This window comes from Garra rufa, chromosome 13, assembly GCF_049309525.1.
Source record: "Garra rufa chromosome 13, GarRuf1.0, whole genome shotgun sequence".
In the NCBI taxonomy this organism is placed as follows: domain Eukaryota; kingdom Metazoa; phylum Chordata; class Actinopteri; order Cypriniformes; family Cyprinidae; genus Garra; species Garra rufa.
Window position 1 is genome coordinate 41,605,750 of NC_133373.1, and position 19,524 is coordinate 41,625,273.

Genomic DNA, 19,524 nt, shown 5'->3' on the forward strand with positions numbered 1-19,524 from the left:
TACAACCAGGGTCCAACATTGCTTTTCTGCAACACCTGCCAAAATCCAGTGTAGAAATGAGCAGTTAGAAACAACTTAAAATAAAACGACATGTTACATTGTAGATTAATAACAATCAAGTCTAAAGAAAACATAAAAATTAACTTCAGATTTATAATAATGACAAATATAATGTTATTAAAGCGTTCGCTATTGTTATAAAGCCAATTGTTTAGATTAATGAACTAATCTAAATATTATAATATAATAATATTATATATTAATATATTCCATGTCCATGTATTTACTACTAGAAATAGTTATGAGGAGTAAAATTTCTTGATAATTTACTCACCCCCATGTCATCCAAGATGTTTGTGTCTTTCTGTCTTCAGTCACAAAGAAATTTAGTTAGCAAAATATTTTTTTCCATATAGTGGACTTCAATGGGAGCTAACAGGTTGAAACTGCAAATTGCAGTTTTAGTGCAGCTTTAAAGGGCTCTACATGATTCCAGCCAAAGAATAAGGGTCTTGTCTAGCCAAACGATCTGTCATTTTCTTAAAAAATAAAAATGTATATACTTTTTAACCACAAATGCTTGTCTTGATGCACATCCGTGACTTCACGTATTACATAATCATGTTGGAAAGGTTGTGCGCTGTTCGTTTTTTTATCTATGTACTTCGGTTCAAAAAGGTAGGGTAGGGCGAAAGACTGAAAATCTCATTTTCTCCTCCAACTTCAAAATCGTCTGACATCGTTATTTTTGGGGATGCACCGAAATAAATTCTTGGCCGATGCCGACGCCGAACAAAATTACACACTGGACCGAAGGCCGATTACCGAACACGGTTTTTCATGTTTTTCCCCCCATGTATTTTGCCAATTTTTTTTCACCATTGCATAAATTAAATAGATATTATTTGCTATTTGCTTTTTTAACATTCTAGTAGACATCATGGCCTACCAACAAAGCACAATTTAACTTAAAATTAATAAGTTAGTAAAATAATATTCTTTGGCCATTTTTAAGATCCTCTTCTTGAATCAGGCATCTGTTTTTTAATGGACAAATAAATGCAGCCTTGCTGAGCAAAGGGGAATGTTATAATAAATGTATTAATAGAGCTGTTGTAATGACTGTTATTATTTTTGTATTACTTTTTTATTTTATTTTACAGAACAACAGTAAAATTACAATACTAACATTTATGAATGTTGACTTATTTTGGCGGAAACCCGCAAGAACCCCTCAGTACTACTTTTTGCTGACAGCAGCAGATTTATGAATGATTCTCATCAGGCAGATTTCCCTCGTGCTTTGGACTTTGAACCCTGGCTAATAAGCTCCTGCAGCGCTGTCAGAATAAATACAATTTGTGCGTGTATTAGACAACATAACGTTCTGTAGTTTCTTTACTAATTATGACCATTTTAAGATTTCAGTCATCATACAGTAACCAACAGCAACCACCCCTTTCTCTTCTCATGTAAGACATGCGATGCGATACTAAACAGTCTCGTGCTGTCGGTGCTTGTAATGATTTTTGCGTCTTTCTCTTATTGTTTTAAATGCTTCCACACTGCCAACATGTTTGCTGCATTAGTGCGTGCCTCTATTTGATCGCGTCATGTCATTGTTCGGTATAATTTATGTGGCCTTTTTCGCTGTTTTACCTTTTGTTTTACCTTTTTTTGTAAAGGGCGTTTAACTTTCTTTGCACATTCCCTTGTAAACACTGGGTCGGTACTTCCACCTACGTCATGCATGACCTTTCCAACATGACTTTGTAATGTGTGAAGTCAAGCTAGTGCAAGATGGGCATTTGTGGTTAAAAAGCAATTTTTTTTTTTTAGAGTCTGATCATTTCACTGGATAAGACCCTTATTCCTTGTCTTGGATCATGTAGAGCCCTGTGAAGCTGCATTGAAACTGTAATTTGGACCTACAGCCCATTGGCCACCATTATGGAGTCCACTATATGGAGAAAAATCCTGGAATGTTTTCCTAAAAAACGTAATTTATTTGCAAATGAAGAAAGAAAGACATGAACATCTTGGAAGACATGGGGGTGAGTAAATTATCAGTAAATTTTTATTTTGGAAGTGAACTAATCCTTAAGTAGCCAAATAGCCTCCACTTTAGCCATAAAGACACAGAACTACTATCAAGATATGAGGGTACATGAGAATTACCGGTAAACACAGTTTATCTATCACACATACACACACAGACTGTCAGTTATCAGCAATCAGTGCTGCTCAAGAGGCATTTTTAGGGCTGAGTCTCAAGGCTGAATCCAGAAACCGTCTGCTTCCACTTTCAGACACCTGCGTAAATTCACAATCAGCAGAGCATTCCCAGCTGCAACGGAGCCTTGATTATGCAAAGAAGGTTCCTTGATTACAGTGGAAGAATGTGTTCGCTGAGATTACTCAGGGTATGTTCCAAATGCTCGACAGAGCCCTACAACAATGTGCACTTCACAGGGTATTCAGCCAGTTACAATGCAACATTCTCAGATTACAAATCCTAAAGTTTGGGTAAAAGATATTTTATTTTAAAATCTGAGGCAAATTGCAAAGAAGGTGCATATTGCACTTTTATTTTCATTTTAGTTTCAAAAATTATATTATTTATATACAGTGTATGTATATAGAGGTGCATCTGCAACAAACAAGGACACACGTACAATGCAATGTGAAGCAATGTGAAAAGCTCAGTGGGTCAGCATTAGGAGACACAGTGCTGCCCTTCAGTAATATTATATAACATACAGCTAGAGCCCACATTCTTCTATTTTTACACGCAAGAGGAGAGGAGAGGGCCGCCTCAGCAGACATCTCCAGCATACACACACACACACACACACACACACACACACACACACACACACATACATACACACCTCTACCTGAAACCATCAGCTGCCCATCATTGACAGTCACATGATTTCAAATATCCAAGTCTAACAACAATTTAAGTAATGATGAAAAATCTATATTTCTACACTGATCATTAGATGAAATTAGACTTTACTGTCATTGTGCATTTAGTGGTCAATAGTTAAATATTAGGGGGAAAAAACTATTTCCTAGAGACATCAGTAATACTGGTATCAGTAATACTCACCTTCAGTCATGAAAAAATATTTAACAAATCTTAAAAATGTGTCTTTTCTGTCGTTTCTACATTAATTTGAAGGCTGTGTGTGTGAAATTACTGTAATATAAAAGCATATTTAAAAACATTTATGTTAGGTGGGATTATTCACGCTTAATTTCCGAAAAAATGTGTGATTAATCAATTAATTTCAGGTAAAAAAAAAAGTACAATTAATCACGATTAATATTTTTAATCGATTGACAACACTAAATATAAAATAATATAAAAGTAATAGCAGCTAAATAAATAATAAAATACTTGCTGAAGGGCACAGGTAAATAATGGATTTATGTGAAGATTGTTTTAAGTTCACTTAAATTAGAAGTTGTTATTTATAGTCCAATAAATGTTAGAATTGATAGATCTCAGTTATACTGTAATGTTGAATCGCTATATGGTTAAATATTAGGGGGAAAAACAATTTCTAGAGACATCAGTAATAATGGTGTCAGTGATACTCACCTTCAGTCATGAAAAAAATATTTAACAAATATTAAAAATATACTGTCTTTATGTCATTTCTACATTAATTTGAAGATTGAATGTGAAATTATTGCAATATAAAAGCATATTTAAAAACTTTTGTAAGGTGGGATAAACCACGCTTAATTTCAGAAAAAAAATTGTGATTAATCGTGATTAATTTTTTTAACCGTTTGACAGCACTAAATATAATATTGTATAAAAGTAATAGCAGCTAGATAACCTCTTTATTCAATTTAGTTTTTAGTGTTTGATTCCTTAGTATGTGATTAATCGCAATTAATTTCAGAAAAATTGTGCGATTAATCACGATTATTTTTTTTAATTGATTGATAGCACTATATAAATGTAATACCAGCCAAATAACCTAATACCCCAGCAGCTGCTGTGATGTCTATTTATCAAAGAACATCTATATTTAATTTAGTATGTAGTGTTTGATAACTTTTTTATTCAATGTCTGTATATTTCCTACTTGCTAAAGGGCACAGGTAAATATTGGATTTATGTGAAGATTGTTTTAAGTTCACTTAAATTAGAAGTTAATATAGTGCAGTACTTTATACTTTAATGTTAGGTGGGATTAATCACGATTATTCGTGATTAATTTCAGAAAAATGTGCGATAAATCCTGATTAATTTCAGAAAAATATGCGATTAATCACGTTTTTTTAAACTGATTGACAGCACTAAATAATATAATATAATATAATATAATATAATATAATATAATATAATATAATAGTTCAAAGTTTCAGGGTAGATCCCAACAACCATAACAAACCATTAACTGAAACTGTACTTTCACAACATTCTAAAGTCACACAGATGAGATTATTTTTGTGAATCTAGAAACATTCTATGCATTTACTGTAAAGCTTCTTTGAAATGATTGTAAGCGTCAAAAAAGAGTGGACTCAGCAGGACCTCAGAGGAAAAACAAAATATTACGAAATTTATGATAACATTACAACAAATCCTGAGCTATAAAAAAGCAAGAATGAGGTGAAAATCAGAGTTTAAGCAATAGTGTTTATCTCTGATTACATTAATTAGCTCTCCTGTGACATGATAAGCTGACATGCCATGCTTACGTGTTGTCACGAGGTGAATTCTGTCCTGATTGATAAAAATCCTGTCGTAATGTGATCTCTTAACACCACAATCAGTAGCTGCACTGAAGGGTCATCAAATGTACACAGATATGCTGTATTGTCATTGCCTATCGGCTAAAAGCAGATCAAACAAACACGCACATAGAAAACTTAACAACATAAGAAACCCATCACCATGAGAGCACTCAAACAAACCTACCATAAAACAACCTCATGACAGCGTCTGTTTGCCAGCATGGAGACTTGGGCTTATCAGGAGTAACTAGTACTAAACAAAAGTCATGCCTGAGTGCTCAAGGAATGCAGTCAGGGAGGATTCCAGTTTTCCTTTATTACGCACAAACCCCCGCAAAACCTACACACACGCACACACAAAGCTCAGCGCTTACCATACATTGCTCTTGATGTCAGTGAAGCTGCTCTCTCTTCTCAGTCCTTCCCTGCAGCGTCTTAGATGCAGCAAGAGAGATTTTTGGAGACACTCGCCTACACGCTCACACACATGCGGTCTGCTGCTCTGATGGCTGAAAGTGCTGCGCTACAAAACAGGGGCAATCTCACATGCTAATGGACAGTGATGGGGAAGCTATGCTGCTGGGATGACCTTGGCTATTGCGCCAGCCTGTTCATGCAGGTCTCAAAAGAATAACGCTCATTTTGCACGCACGAGTGTACACCTTCTGCTCGCCAATCAACACTTAAAGAGGGAGGGGCTAGGGAGAGAGAGAGGGAGAGAGAGGAGGAGAAAGTGGGATGTGCTCATTCATTCTCAGTAGAAGCTCCTCCCGATTTCTTAGATTCTCAACATTCTCAACTCTCTTTCTCTGGTTGGGTTCAGATTCAAATACTAGTGTACTGCTTACTGCGTATTGTATAATGCTGATTTAAATTGAATAACTGAAATATAAATATGCTTTTTTTTTTTTTAAACCTTGTCTAGTCAGTATTTTTATATATTTCTGAAAATACTGAAAAATGTTTATGTACACTACCAGTAAGATTTTTAATGTCTCTTCTACTCACCAAGCCTGCATTTACTTGATCTAAAATACAGCAAAAGCACTAATATTATGAACTATTTTTACTATTTATTAACGTTTTAAAAAAAATTAATAAAATAATATATAAAAATATATAATAAAATTTTTACTAATTTATATAACTGCTTTCTATATGAATACATTTTAAAATGTAATTTATTCCTGTGATCAAAGCTAAATTTTCAGGATCTTTACTCCAGTCTTGAGTGTCACATGATCCTTCGGAAATCATTCTAATATGCTGATTTGCTGTTCAAGTTTTTTTTATCATTATTATTATATATTTAAAAGAATTGAGTAAAAAAAAAATTCAGGATTCGTTGATTAATAGAAAGATCCAAAGATCAGCATTTATCTGAAATAGCTTTTATAACATTATACACTACACCATTCAAAATCTTGGAGTCAGTATAATTGGGGTGGTAAAGAAATTATTTTAAGTAATACTTTTATTTAGCAAGGTTGATCAAAGGTGATGAAAAAGACACTTAAAATGTTACAAGAGCTTTCTATTTCAGATGTACTTCTGAACTTTCTGTTCATCAAAGAAACCTGCAAAATTCTATTCAGCTGTTTTAAACATAATAATAAAAATAATAATAAATGTTTTTTGAGCACCAAATCAGAATATTAGGATCATGTGACTGGGGTAATAATGCTAAAAATTCAGCTTTGAAATCAAAGGAAATTTAAAAATATATTCAAATAGAAAACCATTATTTTAAATAGTAAAACATTTTCTAAATGTTCCTGTTTTTTTTGTTTTTATTTTACTGTAGTATGGATCAAATAAATGCAGGCTTGGTGAGCAGAAGAGACTTCTTTAAAAATCTCACTGTCCAAAAACCTTTGATTTGTGGTGTATATAAATGAAAAATTGTTGGAATATTCAAAACATGCTGGCATTTATGAAATCCAAACGTAGAAAAAAATGTTACTTATACGTTACAACCTGTTGCTGCTAATTCAGCCATTTTAAACATTCAAATGTGTTCTAAAAATTGTAGAAGTCAAAAATTTTCTCCTTTGAAACTCAAAGATATTGATTCAGAGAGGAATTAAATTCCCACATGACCCTGGAGTTTGTCTAAAAGCAGTACTTAATTCTGCCTGGAGTGTTCTCTAGGGAAATCAGAGAAAAACATTGTCATTTCCCAATCAGATGGCAATTAAATCACCAGGTACTACCTGTAAAAGCTGAAATTACATTATATTCCCCTGATAATAATTACTGCCAGAATAGGGCTTCAGAGCAGTATGTTAGTGTGCTATTCCAAACATAGCCTTTTTCTCTCTCTCGCTCTCAGACGGCATGGTTTTCCTCCTGCAATCCACATTCTCCTCCTACACTCTCTCTCTCTTACATGTGTGTGCTGCGGAAAACATACGACACACAAACAGCACAGCTAATGCATAGGCTTTCACACATGCTAAAAATCCTGCTGGCAGTGGCAGTAGATGACAAGAAGTATGCGCAATACCAATAAACAATGACAGACATTTTTTCCAAACACTTTCAGAAGCATGTTATGATTATATCTAAACATTTTAGATATTTTCTGATTTTTTGCTTTTTGAAATAATGCTAAAATAACAGATTAAAAAATTAACGTTTTGCCTGGTCAATGAACTGAAATGTTTTTGAACAGAAAGATTTTTAATGTTTTTTAAAGAAGTCTCTTCTGCTCACCAAGCCGAAAAATTTTGATTTTTTTTTTTACTATTTGAAATAACTGCTTTCTATTTGAATTTATTTTTAAAATGTAATTTATTCCTGTGTTCAAAGCTAGATTTTCAGCATCATTACACCATTCTTCAGTGTCACATGATCCTTCAGAAATCATTCTAATAGCATATGCTGATTTGCTGTTCAAGAAACATTTATTATTATTATTATTATTATTATTATTATTATCAATATTCAAAATAGTTGTGTACATTTTTTTCAGGATTCTTTGATGAATAGAAAGACCCGAAGATCTGCATCTATCTGAAATGAAAAACATTTGTAATATTATATACTATACCATTCAAAAGCTTGGAGTCAGTATTTTTGAGAGGGGAAAGAAATTATAGAAATGAAATGCTTTAAATTGATCAATAGTGATGATAAAGACAATGTTACAAAAGCTTTCTATTTCAGATAAAAGTTGTTCTTCTGAACTTTCAATTTATCAAAGAAACCTTAAAAGATATGCTCAGCTGTTTTCAACATAACAATAAAAAAAATTTGAGCACCAAATCAGCATATTAAAATGATTTCTGAAGGATCATGTGACTGGAGTAATGATGCTAAAGATCAGATTTGAAATCACAGGAATAAATTACATTTTAAAATATATTTAAATAGAAAACAATTATTTTAAATAGTAAAAATATTTTTAAATTTTACTGTTTTTGCTGTACTTTGGATCAAATAAATGCAGGCTTGGTGAGACTTCTTAAAAAAAAAACATTAAAAATATTATTGTTCAAAAACTATTGGCTGACAGTGTGTATGTGCGTGTATAAAATGCAAATAAATAAAATTGCTAAACCTACACTAAAATTTAAATTATCATTGAAAATATGAAAATACAAGCTAATTTAGAATACTAATATATGGCATATTATTACTGATTATTATTAACAATAATAATAATAATAATAAAACTGATAATAATACATATTAAAAATACTGTAATAGTATATAAATTACATTAAAATAACACACTACATGTCAAAATACAAGTCAAAAATTAAAAATCAAAGATTCAGGCCCTGGTAAAAAAAAAATCGATGCCTTTTTAATCTCAAATGTCAAACAAATACAAAAAGAGAAAATGCAAAGTTGACACCAGTCAACATGGAGCTGTAGAAATCGAGAATGTCCACATTTTTAGCAGACTTTTGGTCAAAAATATGACAATAACCTGTCAGAATTGTCATCAGCAGATCCTGAAAAGATCCTGTTATTAGTCCAATAACAGCCGAGTGACATTTACACAGGAATTTGTCTTGGCTAATTAGCAACTAAATGTGCTTAATTAAAACCATCCAAAGCGCAGATGCCAAGTGTCAGTCACAGATGGGGTTTCTATGACGACGCAATAAATACATCTGTCACGATTTCAGCATCCAGGTACCTCGAGTCAGCACTGTCATCTATGCAAAGAATTTCATTAGAGTGGCTTTTGACTTTAGAGTTAGTAAAAAAAAATCACTTAGCAGCCACTCAGAATACCTAATACAATGACCCAAAACAACTGAATAGCAACACCCTAGCAACCACACACAACATTCTTGCATCATAGCAGGAAACACTCAACTCTGCACTTGTCTTCTTACCCAAAAAACATGCAATATTTACTTCAAAAGATTAGAGTTCAAGTTAGAAAGTCTCAAAGAAACGCATATGTATTTGTATTAAAACGGTTAAAACGGAGTTGCTTTATGAGCACAGTGTCATTCAACTGAGTGAATCTGATTCTGTGAGAAGAATGCATTAGTATCCTGGCAGAGACGGGACGTCTTACCACGACTCGGGCGGTGATCCAGCAGGGTACGACAGTCCAGTGCCAACCTCCGAGTGGCAACAGGTTCAGGGACAGCCATGGGCACAAGAATACCAGCTCCAACACTCACAAACAACTCTTAAAGTCACAAGAATATTGTCCTGTGGTTATCTAAATACACCCATGGATGAAAATAATCAATATAAAAGCAGCCAGCCCTCTTGTAACTCAATAATCCTCTAATGTTCTAAAATACAAAATGCAGACAGCAAATTAAAAAAAGTGACCCAATGCGGAGTATTCACCTCAGTTAGAAACCCTGAAAAACCTTAATCCATTAAAAACACTACAGAAATGACTGAAATAATATTATTAAATCCTTCAGAATTAAGCAAACAAACAAAAAGTCTTCTGTAAAGCGCCTCGTTCTTGTTTGGAGGTCTCTCTTTTTAAAGTTAATCACAGGGTCTTTTTGCAGGCTGTTCTGCTTATGGCATCCCTTCAGCTCTGGGCAGATTCCTGTGCCTTGTCACTGTCAGCGTCTCCTCGGTCCGGCAAACTCCCACACTCTCTTTCTCTCTGGAGTTTACTGAGACAATGACGGAGGAGGAATAGTGGAACTCATTGTGTCAGTGAGATGTTTATTAATGAGAGAGAGAGAGAGAGAGAGAGAGAGAGAGAGAGAGAGAGAGAGAGAGAGAGAGAGAGAGAGAGAGAGAGAGGGTGAGAGACACTAACTGGACAAATCCAAGGGCTGTTCTTACAAACAAGACTATAAGTAGGCCCAAAAGGAATCTGTGCCCACAGAATCTAGCCCAAAAAAAAAAAAGGATTCCTGCAGAATGGGAATAACTGTCTTTTACAAATGCTTTCAGCTACAATTAACAGCGCAGCACTTAAATCTGCACAGCAAAAAAAAAAAAAAAAAAAAAAATTACGAACAATGCTTCCATGCTATGACATACAGTACTGTGGAAAAGTCTTCTTTGGCCATTAGTATTTTCAGCAACAAAAAAGGTTTTAAGCCAATAATTTCTTTATTTTGCTGTAGTGTCAGTAGGAAATATCAAATTACATTTCCAAATATTACATTAGCCATTAATTGTACTAATCAGGTGAGATTTTTGCATATACAAGCAGTCTGACAACAGCCAGTGCTCCACACAGAGATCTAATTTGTTGTTGTCATAACTTTTTACAGTCAGTTACAAAAAGGCTTACTGGCCCAACTTGAATCAGAAATATAAAACTGATTACCCTTTTGGCTAACTGATAGTTGGTCGAACTTCAAACTAGTTCCTAAAGACACAGTTTTAACATAGTGGCTATGTCTATGCAACTGCTCCCAAATCTCACCAGCATCCAGTCCGTCTGGGATGAAATGAAGAATTAGAAAAAACTGAGACAGACTACATCCAGAAGAACTGCAGTTCTTCAAGACACTTGAAGAAACCTGCAAAGCTACCTGAAAAACTAATCGCAAGTGTACCTAGGACAAAAGCTATTTTAAATGCAAAGGGTGGTAACCCCTTTTTGAAAAAAAAAAAACAGCTAAAACCAGTCTAGGCTGGTTGGCTGGTTTTAGCTGGTCAACCAGGCTGATTTTAGCTGGTCAGCAAGCTGGTTTTAGAGGGGTTTTGGCCACTTTCCCAGCCTGGCCAGGCTGGTCTTGGCTTTTCGGGCTGGGAGGCCACCAACTAAAACCAGCCTGACAAACCTGGCCAGGCTGGGAGACCAGTTAAAACCAGCTACTTCCAGCTTAAACCAGCTAAGGCCAGCCAACCAGCCTAGGCTGGTTTTAGCCGTTTTTTTTTTCTTTTTCAGCAGGGGTGACCACCCTTTGCATTTCAAATAGCTTTTAATGTTCATTTGATTTAGTTAATAGAAGTTAATTGATAAATAAATCTATTTAAGACATTACTTTTGAAAGCATCTGGACTTCACAGCATTTTATACAAGTGCCTAAAACTTAACACAATACTGTTGAAAAAACAGCATATACTTGTTAGGTATGTTTGAAAGCATAGCTGCTGGTTTGAAATGGTTTAAGCTAGTCCTGAGCAGGAGCTAGTTGCTAAGGACCAGCTCAAACCAGCAGCCATGCTTCAAAAAATACCTAACCAGCATTTGCTGTTTTTTTCCAACAGGGTAGCTTTGCAGCTAGGTTTCTCCAAGCATGAATCCAACATACATGACCAGAAAGTCTGCCATTTAACCAGAAGATTGTATTAATAATGATTAATTTATGTTGTTTTAAGGTGCCATATAAATAAAAATGATCTTGACATTAATTCTAAATATTGCTAAATGATGCATGAATGCATGTATAAATTGTCACATTAAGGCCATTAAGAAACATTTAGAAAATAGACTGTAAAATGTATTGATTTCCATTTAATGCTGACTTTAAACATCTGCTAAAACTTTTCAGAAAACTTTTAATAGTTAAGTGTTTATGTTTAATTTGCTGTTGTAACTAGTTTCCAATGAGGTTACAGTGACTATAAATACTGTAGTTATTAGTTTACCATAGTAATTTCTGCAGGGATTCATTACATGTTATATATATTGCAGTATGCGATGCGATTCAAAATTTTGAAGCATACATGAATAATGTAGAATCGTTGCAGCTCATACCTGTCATGATGACTTTTCACGCCAGATGTCGCTCTTGCACTCAAGAGGTTACTGCGGCGCAACGGCGTCCAGCGGTCCAAAGCCGGACTTCACGCCCAACAAGAACGCTCCTTTCCGTTCACTCACAGTAGGAAAGCTGCAGGATGGTGTGGGGCCTACCGCTGAAGCACATAGGTGAGATTCAAAACAGATCCCGCTGCACTTGGGCACTGCTTACATTTCTAAGCACAACTAACAAAATGTTTGTTTTTTTGTAGGCTTTGTGATGCGAGTCAGGTTTGTGACAAAAAAATGTTTTCTTTTATCTTTTCAGTCAGTCGGGTTACTATGAGCGATTTCTAAGAAAAACACGAATGTAAACATTTTACTAAATAATCGCTTTTAACAGCGTTTTTTCTTCTTTTTATTCAGTTAATAAACGAATTCAATAATATGCAAATGATTAGAAAACATCTAAAGTAATTAGCGGTCTAGACAGGGTGTGTAATATTTAGTTATTACTAAAACTATTGTCCGCACATGCTCTTAACATATTAACACTATCGTCACCACACAGAATGTAATTAGCGTTACATATTTTGATTTCCTCACCGCTTGTTTTCAGCTGCATAGTCTGGTAGAACATAAAGCTCCTCTCATGTTCCGTTAGCGAGCCAAAATAAACATGATAACTGACTCACATTCACTCACTACCGCTCATATGTCCGACGGTTCTTCCACACACTCAGTGATTCAGACTGACACACTTCCTTCGATATCTGCGCTGTTACAGGAAAGCTGTGGAGAGGAATTTAACACTTCCAGATGAATTCATCATACATTAAGTGTCGGTATGTCATTTTAATAATAATAACAATAATAATGTGAATTAATATTTGAATAATTAATTAATCATGCATGGTCTGCAAGTAATTTTTAAATATCAATAATAATAACGTTAATTACTGATAGACTAAAACTTATTAGATGAACCAGATTAATTTATCAATGCATTGCAATAAAAATTAAACGCTATACACTTGCAGATTTTTTATTTTATTTTGTGAAATAAAATTAAGCTATGAATGTTTCCAGAAGAATTCATCATGCACTGAAGTATCATTTTCTGTTTTTATTTTTCATTAATAATAAAAAATAATAATAATAATGTTAATTATTTTTGATGGACGAAAACTTATTAGATGAACTAGATTAATTAAACATGCACTGTGTCAGTTGCCAACAATAATGTACATTTAAATTAATAGCTGAAAAATGTCATGAGAATTCATTGTGTTGATATGCCAGTTAGCTTTTATTTTAATTATTTATTACAATATTAATGTTATTTAAAATTAATAGCTAAAACACGTATAGATTAATGTATCACACATTTATTTATTTCATAAAATTAAAGTAATATATGAATATTTCCAGAAGAATTCATCATGCACTGAAGTGTCATGCTGTTTTTATTTATCATTATTAATAATAATAATAATGTTAATAAATTTTTGATAGACAGAAACCTATTAGAAATAGCTAAATACTTATAGATTAATTTATCACACATTTATTTATTTATTTCATGCATTTAAATTAATATATGAATATTTCCAGAAGAATGCATCATGCACTGAAGTGTAATTTGCTGTTTTTATTTTTCATTAATAATAATAATAATAATAATAATAATAATAATAATAATAATGTAAATTAATTTTTGATAGACGGAAACTTATTAGATGAACATGAATATCTAAACACTTTTAGATTAATTTATCACACATTATTTATTTAGTAAATTAAAATTAATATATGAATGTTTCCAGAAGAATTCATCATGCACTGAAGTATCATTTGCTGTTTTTATTTTTCATTAATAATAATAATAATAATAAATAATAATAATAATAATGTTAATTATTTTTGATGGACAAAAACTTATTAGATAACCCAAGGTTAATTTACCGAATGCATTGAAGTGTCAGTTGCCAATAATAATGTAAATTAAAATTAATAGCTGAAAACTTTCATGAGAATTTATTGTGTTGATATGCCAGTTAGTTTTTTTATTTTAATCATTTATAACAATATTAATGTGATTTAAAATGAATAGCTAAACACTTACAAATGAACTCTTTATTTCTTTATTTTGTGAATTAAAATTAATATATGAATATTTCCAGAAGAATTCATCATGCACTGAAGTGTCATTTGCTGTTTTTATTTTTCATTAATAATAATAATAATAATAATAATAATAATACATTAATAATTAATTGTGTTTACCTTATTTTAATTATTTATAACAATGATGTGATTTAAAATTAATAGCTGAACACTTACAGATGAATTTATTATGCACTGAAATAATTAATTAATTTATTTTGTGAATTAAAATTCATAGATGAACATTTTCAGATGAATTCATCATGCACTGAAGTGTCATTTGCTGTATTTATTCTTCAGTATTAATAACAATAATAATATAATTTAAATTATTTACAGCTTAACACCATATGCATTCATCATCCATCGAAGTGCCTGTTACTGTTTTTCTTTTTAATATTTTTTATTAATGCTAGAAGTAATGATACTTTGTTTTAAACATTTTAAATATTAGTTGCTGTTTGTTGAAATCAGACTTTTTTTGAGAATGGCTCTTTACATTCCCTGGAATCAATGGGAAAGTCCCCCATTAATCTTTAAATTGCACCGAAGCTATGAAGACATATTCTGATGAAGATACTCTCTTAATTGATGCCAGGCAGTTACATGAGCGGTAATGCATTGTAAAGCACAGCTGATACAACCACATGATGGCAGCATGTTGTGATGCAGATACTATTTTCATTAATGAATATGATTCTAAATTAAATAAATATCATTTATATATCTGTTTCAAATGTGTGATACTTGTCAGTGCTTCAGTTAAACTGAAGTTAACCAAAATAAATTCAAATTACTAACATAAACCAGCTTTATGCTGCTGAGGCACATTGTGTTTCTAAATGAATTTGTGTTTACATTGGCCAGGAGCCCTATTCTTTTCAGATGTTTTAAGTAGAGCTAATACTCTACTTCACCTTAAGTCACCCTCACCCAGTTTAACCTCACTGCTACTTTAGCATATTGATATAATGCTTTCCATGTTTTAGCAAACAAGGTCAAAATCAGTGAAACACATCCCTGTCCTGTTTACATATCATCATCTCAGTTTACACTTCAAGCCAGGCAAAGATGGAATTGATCTACTGCTGTTTAATAATTCATCACTTATGATGCTTCTTTTAAAAAGTCACTGCATAAATGGATCCCGCTTCAGTTTTCAATCTATCAGCATAGATTAGGCACATTTCTAGCCTTCATTTTGCATAATTCATTTGGCAAGTTTGCAGAAACTCTTGTGGTTTGGCCTCCTTGTGCGCAAGAAAAGTAACTGCTAAGTTTAACACACATGGGCTTTGGCCAGGATCAGAAATAGCAGTTTTGAAGCCTTAGCTGGGTGCCTGGCTGCACATAGTGCTCAGGATAGATCTGCTGCTGTTTAAAGAAGACTGGATTGAATCATGTGTGTATTAACTGATTAGTGAGCTCTGGGAATCCCATTAGAGCCAAGCTACCATTGCTAATTCTGATTAAGTCCCTATAGAGCCCACCATAGTCCACAGGCCATGGCAAATTCTCATCCTCTCTCAATAATGAAGCTACCATGAAAAGCACTCTTCTTTTTTGTCACGCTTTTCATTTTCATTAATGCAATGCAGTATTTTTGTAGATAAAGACTGTTGCTTTGTAACTGTATTAACTGTGGCAGTAGAAAGCCTACATGTTATTTCATCCACGGTGACCATCTGTGTTTAAAAAGTCCAGCCATATTACTGAGGCATTACATTAGGTTTAGGTGTTATCTAGTAAATCTCTAATTCTAATATTTAACTTTTTCTAAGCAATCAGACCATATATATTTAAGAAAAGTATATTAAAGTGTCATGTGTTATGGAATCAGCAAATGACAATACAACTGTACAGTTGAGGTCAAAAGTTTATGTACAGCTTGCAGAATCTGCAAAATGTAATTATTTCACCAAAATATGAGGGATCATACAAAATGCATGTTTTATTTTTATTTAGTACTGACCTGAATTAGATATTTAACATGAAAGATGTTTACAGATAGTGCACAAGAGAAAAGAAGTTGAATTTATAAAAATGACCCCGTTCAAAAGTTTACATGCACTTGATTCTTAATACTTTGTTGTTTCCTGAATGATCCACAGCTGTGTTTTTTTGTTTGTTTGTTTAATGATAGTTGTTCATGAGTCCCTTGTTTGTCCTGAACAGTTAAACTGCCGATGTTCTTCAGAAAAATCCTTCAGGTCCCACAAATTCTTAGGTTTTTAAGCATTTTTGTATATTTGAACCCTTTTCCACAATGACTGATTTTGAGATCTTTTCACACTGAGGAATACTGAGGGACTCATATACAACTATTACTGAAGGTTCAAATGCTCACTGATGCTCCAGAAGCAAAAATCATGCATTATGAGCCAGGGGTGAAAACTTTTGAACAGAATGAAGATATGTACAATTCTTATTTTGCCTAAATATATAGTTTTGGTTTACTACTGCCCTACAGAAGCTACAGAAGATACTTAAAATAAGTTAAATTTACCCTGATCTTTTACAATTCAACAAGTGTTCACCCCCAGCTCTTAAATGCATTGTGTTTCCTTCTGAAACATCAGTGAGTGTTTGAACCTTCTGTAATAGTTGCATATGAGTCCCTCAGTTGTCCTCAGTGTGAAAAGATGGATCTCAGCCATTTGGAAAGGGTTTAAATACACAAAAAATGCTGAAAAAACAAAGAATTTGTGGAACCTGAAGAACAGTGGTCAGTTAACTGTTCAGGACAAACAATGGACTCATGAACAACTATCACTAAACAAAAAATAAAAACACAGCTGTGGATCATTCAGGTAACAACACAGTATTGAGAATCAAGCGTATCTAAACTTTTGAACAGGGTTATTTTTATAAATTTAACTATTATTTTCTCTTGTGGACTGTATGAAAATGTCTTTTATGTGAAATATATTATTCAGGTCCAAACTAAATAAAAAAACTCCTCTTATTTTAGTAAAATAATTAACATTTTGCAGATTCTGCAAGGTGTATGTAAACTTTTGACCTCAACTGTATCATGATACAACAGTACTTTTTTGTCTGACTTTTATTTTGCATTGTTTGGTATTTTCTGATTGTGTCTTGTGAGATCCCAAGACTTGCCCCTCATCAGGTCAGTGTCTGAGGTCTTGTGAGTAGTGCACAATTAGTAAATTCTATCTCAAGCACTTTATCCAGCTTATAGCCAACATTACGTGACCCTACTGACCTGCCTAGCTCAGTTCAGCCAATCAGATACTTTCTTTTGGTATTGTTTACTCCTCTCTGCCTCTTTACGCCTCTCAGCCTCCATTTATAATCTCTCTATTATTTTAAATATAAATGTAGTGTTTAAGTTGTATGTGCCATTGAATTGATTTCAATCCTTTGCTTTGCATATAAATCATTAGTCATTTACATTGTTTATCTCTTTTATAATAATAATAATAATAACAACACTTCATAACTCATTATAGAGCAATTGACAGAAATCTCCCAGAAGTGTTGTTAAGGTACTGACCTTTGACCCTGGATGGTTCTTGTTAGCTCAGGTCTTCTCTACTGTGCATCATGTGACGTCAGTGATGGATGCTTTGAGTAGCCAGGGCATGAGTGCTGAGTAAGTAATCCTATTTGCAAAACTTGAGCTTCCGTCTCGCTTTCGGCGTGGCAATCTGTTGATCACTTCTCAGCTCAATGAATCAGAAAAACATGTTCCTCTCTCTCATGAAATTAAAACTGGAATATCGATTTTGCAGGTATTTTGCCCATGTATTTCTTTTTGTAAATTTTGAGAAGAGTGTTGTGCATAAGAACAACATATAGGATGAAGAGAATCAAAGAAACGAGTCTTTAATGGAGCTGAACAAGTGGATTTCTGAAAGAGCAGAAAAATGTAGAAGCGTTGGGAAGTTTATCTAACAGGTAAGCAAAATAATTTTTATTTCCATTCTGTTAAATATTGATTCTGAAATATATAATGTATAAATCCCTTTTGTATATTTATGTATTTTACAGATTTTTCCTCAATATGTAGGTAAAAAATTACTGTATTTAGAATTTTATACCAGGATTTTGCTTTTGTTTATCCAAATCTATTATCTAGTTTTAGAGACAAATTAGTTAAATATTTACACTATAGCTGTATAGCTTCTGTTTACATTTGAAATCTGCAAACTGATCTATGCTTTCTGATGAGTTGGTTTAATTTGGGATCACAGGTGTGGGATGGGTTGTGTATGTTAAGATGTAGCCACACAGAAGAGATTGTTTATAGCAGATAACAGTATTATGTAGCTCAGTGCTAAATCTGGCAACCTCTTATAAAGCACATGGTGACATCACAGGTCCAGTTTAACAGTCTGATGGTGTCAACAATGCCATAAAATGTTGAAAACTTATGTAAAATGTATTTGTGACTCTGGACCACAAAACCAGTCATAAGGGTCAGTTTAAAAAAAAAAAAAAAACTGAATAAATAAGCTTTCCTCCATTGATATTTGGTTTGTATGTATAGGACAATATTTGGCCGAGATACAACTTTTTGAAAATCTGGAATCTTAAGTGCAAAAAAACTAAATATTGAGAAAATCTCCTTTAAAGTTGTTTAAATGAAGTTCTTAGCAATGCATATTACAATTAAAAAAAGTTTTGATATATTTACAGTAGTAAATTTGCAAAATATCTTCATGAAACATCATCTTTACTAAATATCCTAATGATTTTTGGCATAAAAGAAAAATTTATCATTTTGACCCATACAATGTATTGTTGGCTATTGCTACAAATATACCTGTGCTACTGGTTTTGTAGCCCAGGGTCACATTTAAAGAGCAGGTATTATGGGTTTTCGAAAAATATATTTTTTGCAGTTTGTATCAATGTAAACAGTCTGAAAAGTTGTTAATAAAAAAAGTGCGTAATAAATAAATTAATCGTCTCTCAAAGACTCAAAAGAGTCGTCATATTTTCGTATTTTCTGCCTGTTGCCTATATACATCACTTGGTTACATATTTGTATAATCCCTGCCTCACCACAAAATATGAACAGCCTGACCTGCCCACAAACACTGCTAGTTAGTGTGCTTATCATGTCGAGAAGACACTGTGTTCTGTGTTCAAAGCAAGTTTGTTTTGTTTTCATTGTTTTTTCATTTGGCTTACAGAAGGGAGGAGTTTACAGAACTTGAGCTCCGAACTGCTTCGAATGAATCGTTTCAAAATCATTGAAAAATGATTCTAATATTAAATGTATATTAAAAGAAAACTGACCTTAGATGCATTTAAACTTGAACTTTCTATTGATGTATGGTTTGTTAGGATAGGAAAATATTTGGCCGAGATATTTGAAAATCTGGAATAAGGGTGCCAAAATAAATCATAATATTGAGAAAATCACCTTTAAAGTTGTCCAAATGAAGTTCTTAGCAATGCATATTACTAATCAAAAATTAAGTGTT

The 19,524-nt window shown here is 33.0% G+C and overlaps 1 protein-coding gene across 2 annotated transcripts in view; it reads right to left on the minus strand.

Moving 5' to 3' along the window:
- Positions 1 to 12,634, minus strand: part of efr3bb (EFR3 homolog Bb (S. cerevisiae)) — a 44,162-nt gene extending 31,528 nt beyond the window's left edge. The window contains exons 1-2 of one of the 2 annotated variants that reach the window (XM_073853213.1): positions 12,509 to 12,634; positions 11,918 to 12,078 (exon numbers count right to left, since the gene is read on the minus strand). In XM_073853213.1, coding sequence (XP_073709314.1) covers positions 11,918 to 11,924 — 7 coding nt within the window. In that variant the 5' untranslated portion in view covers positions 11,925 to 12,078; positions 12,509 to 12,634. Of the gene's footprint in view, positions 1 to 5,135; positions 5,355 to 11,917; positions 12,079 to 12,508 lie in introns of those variants that run through there. The other variant, XM_073853214.1, reaches the window with a different exon arrangement.
- Between the last annotated feature and the right edge of the window lie 6,890 nt (positions 12,635 to 19,524).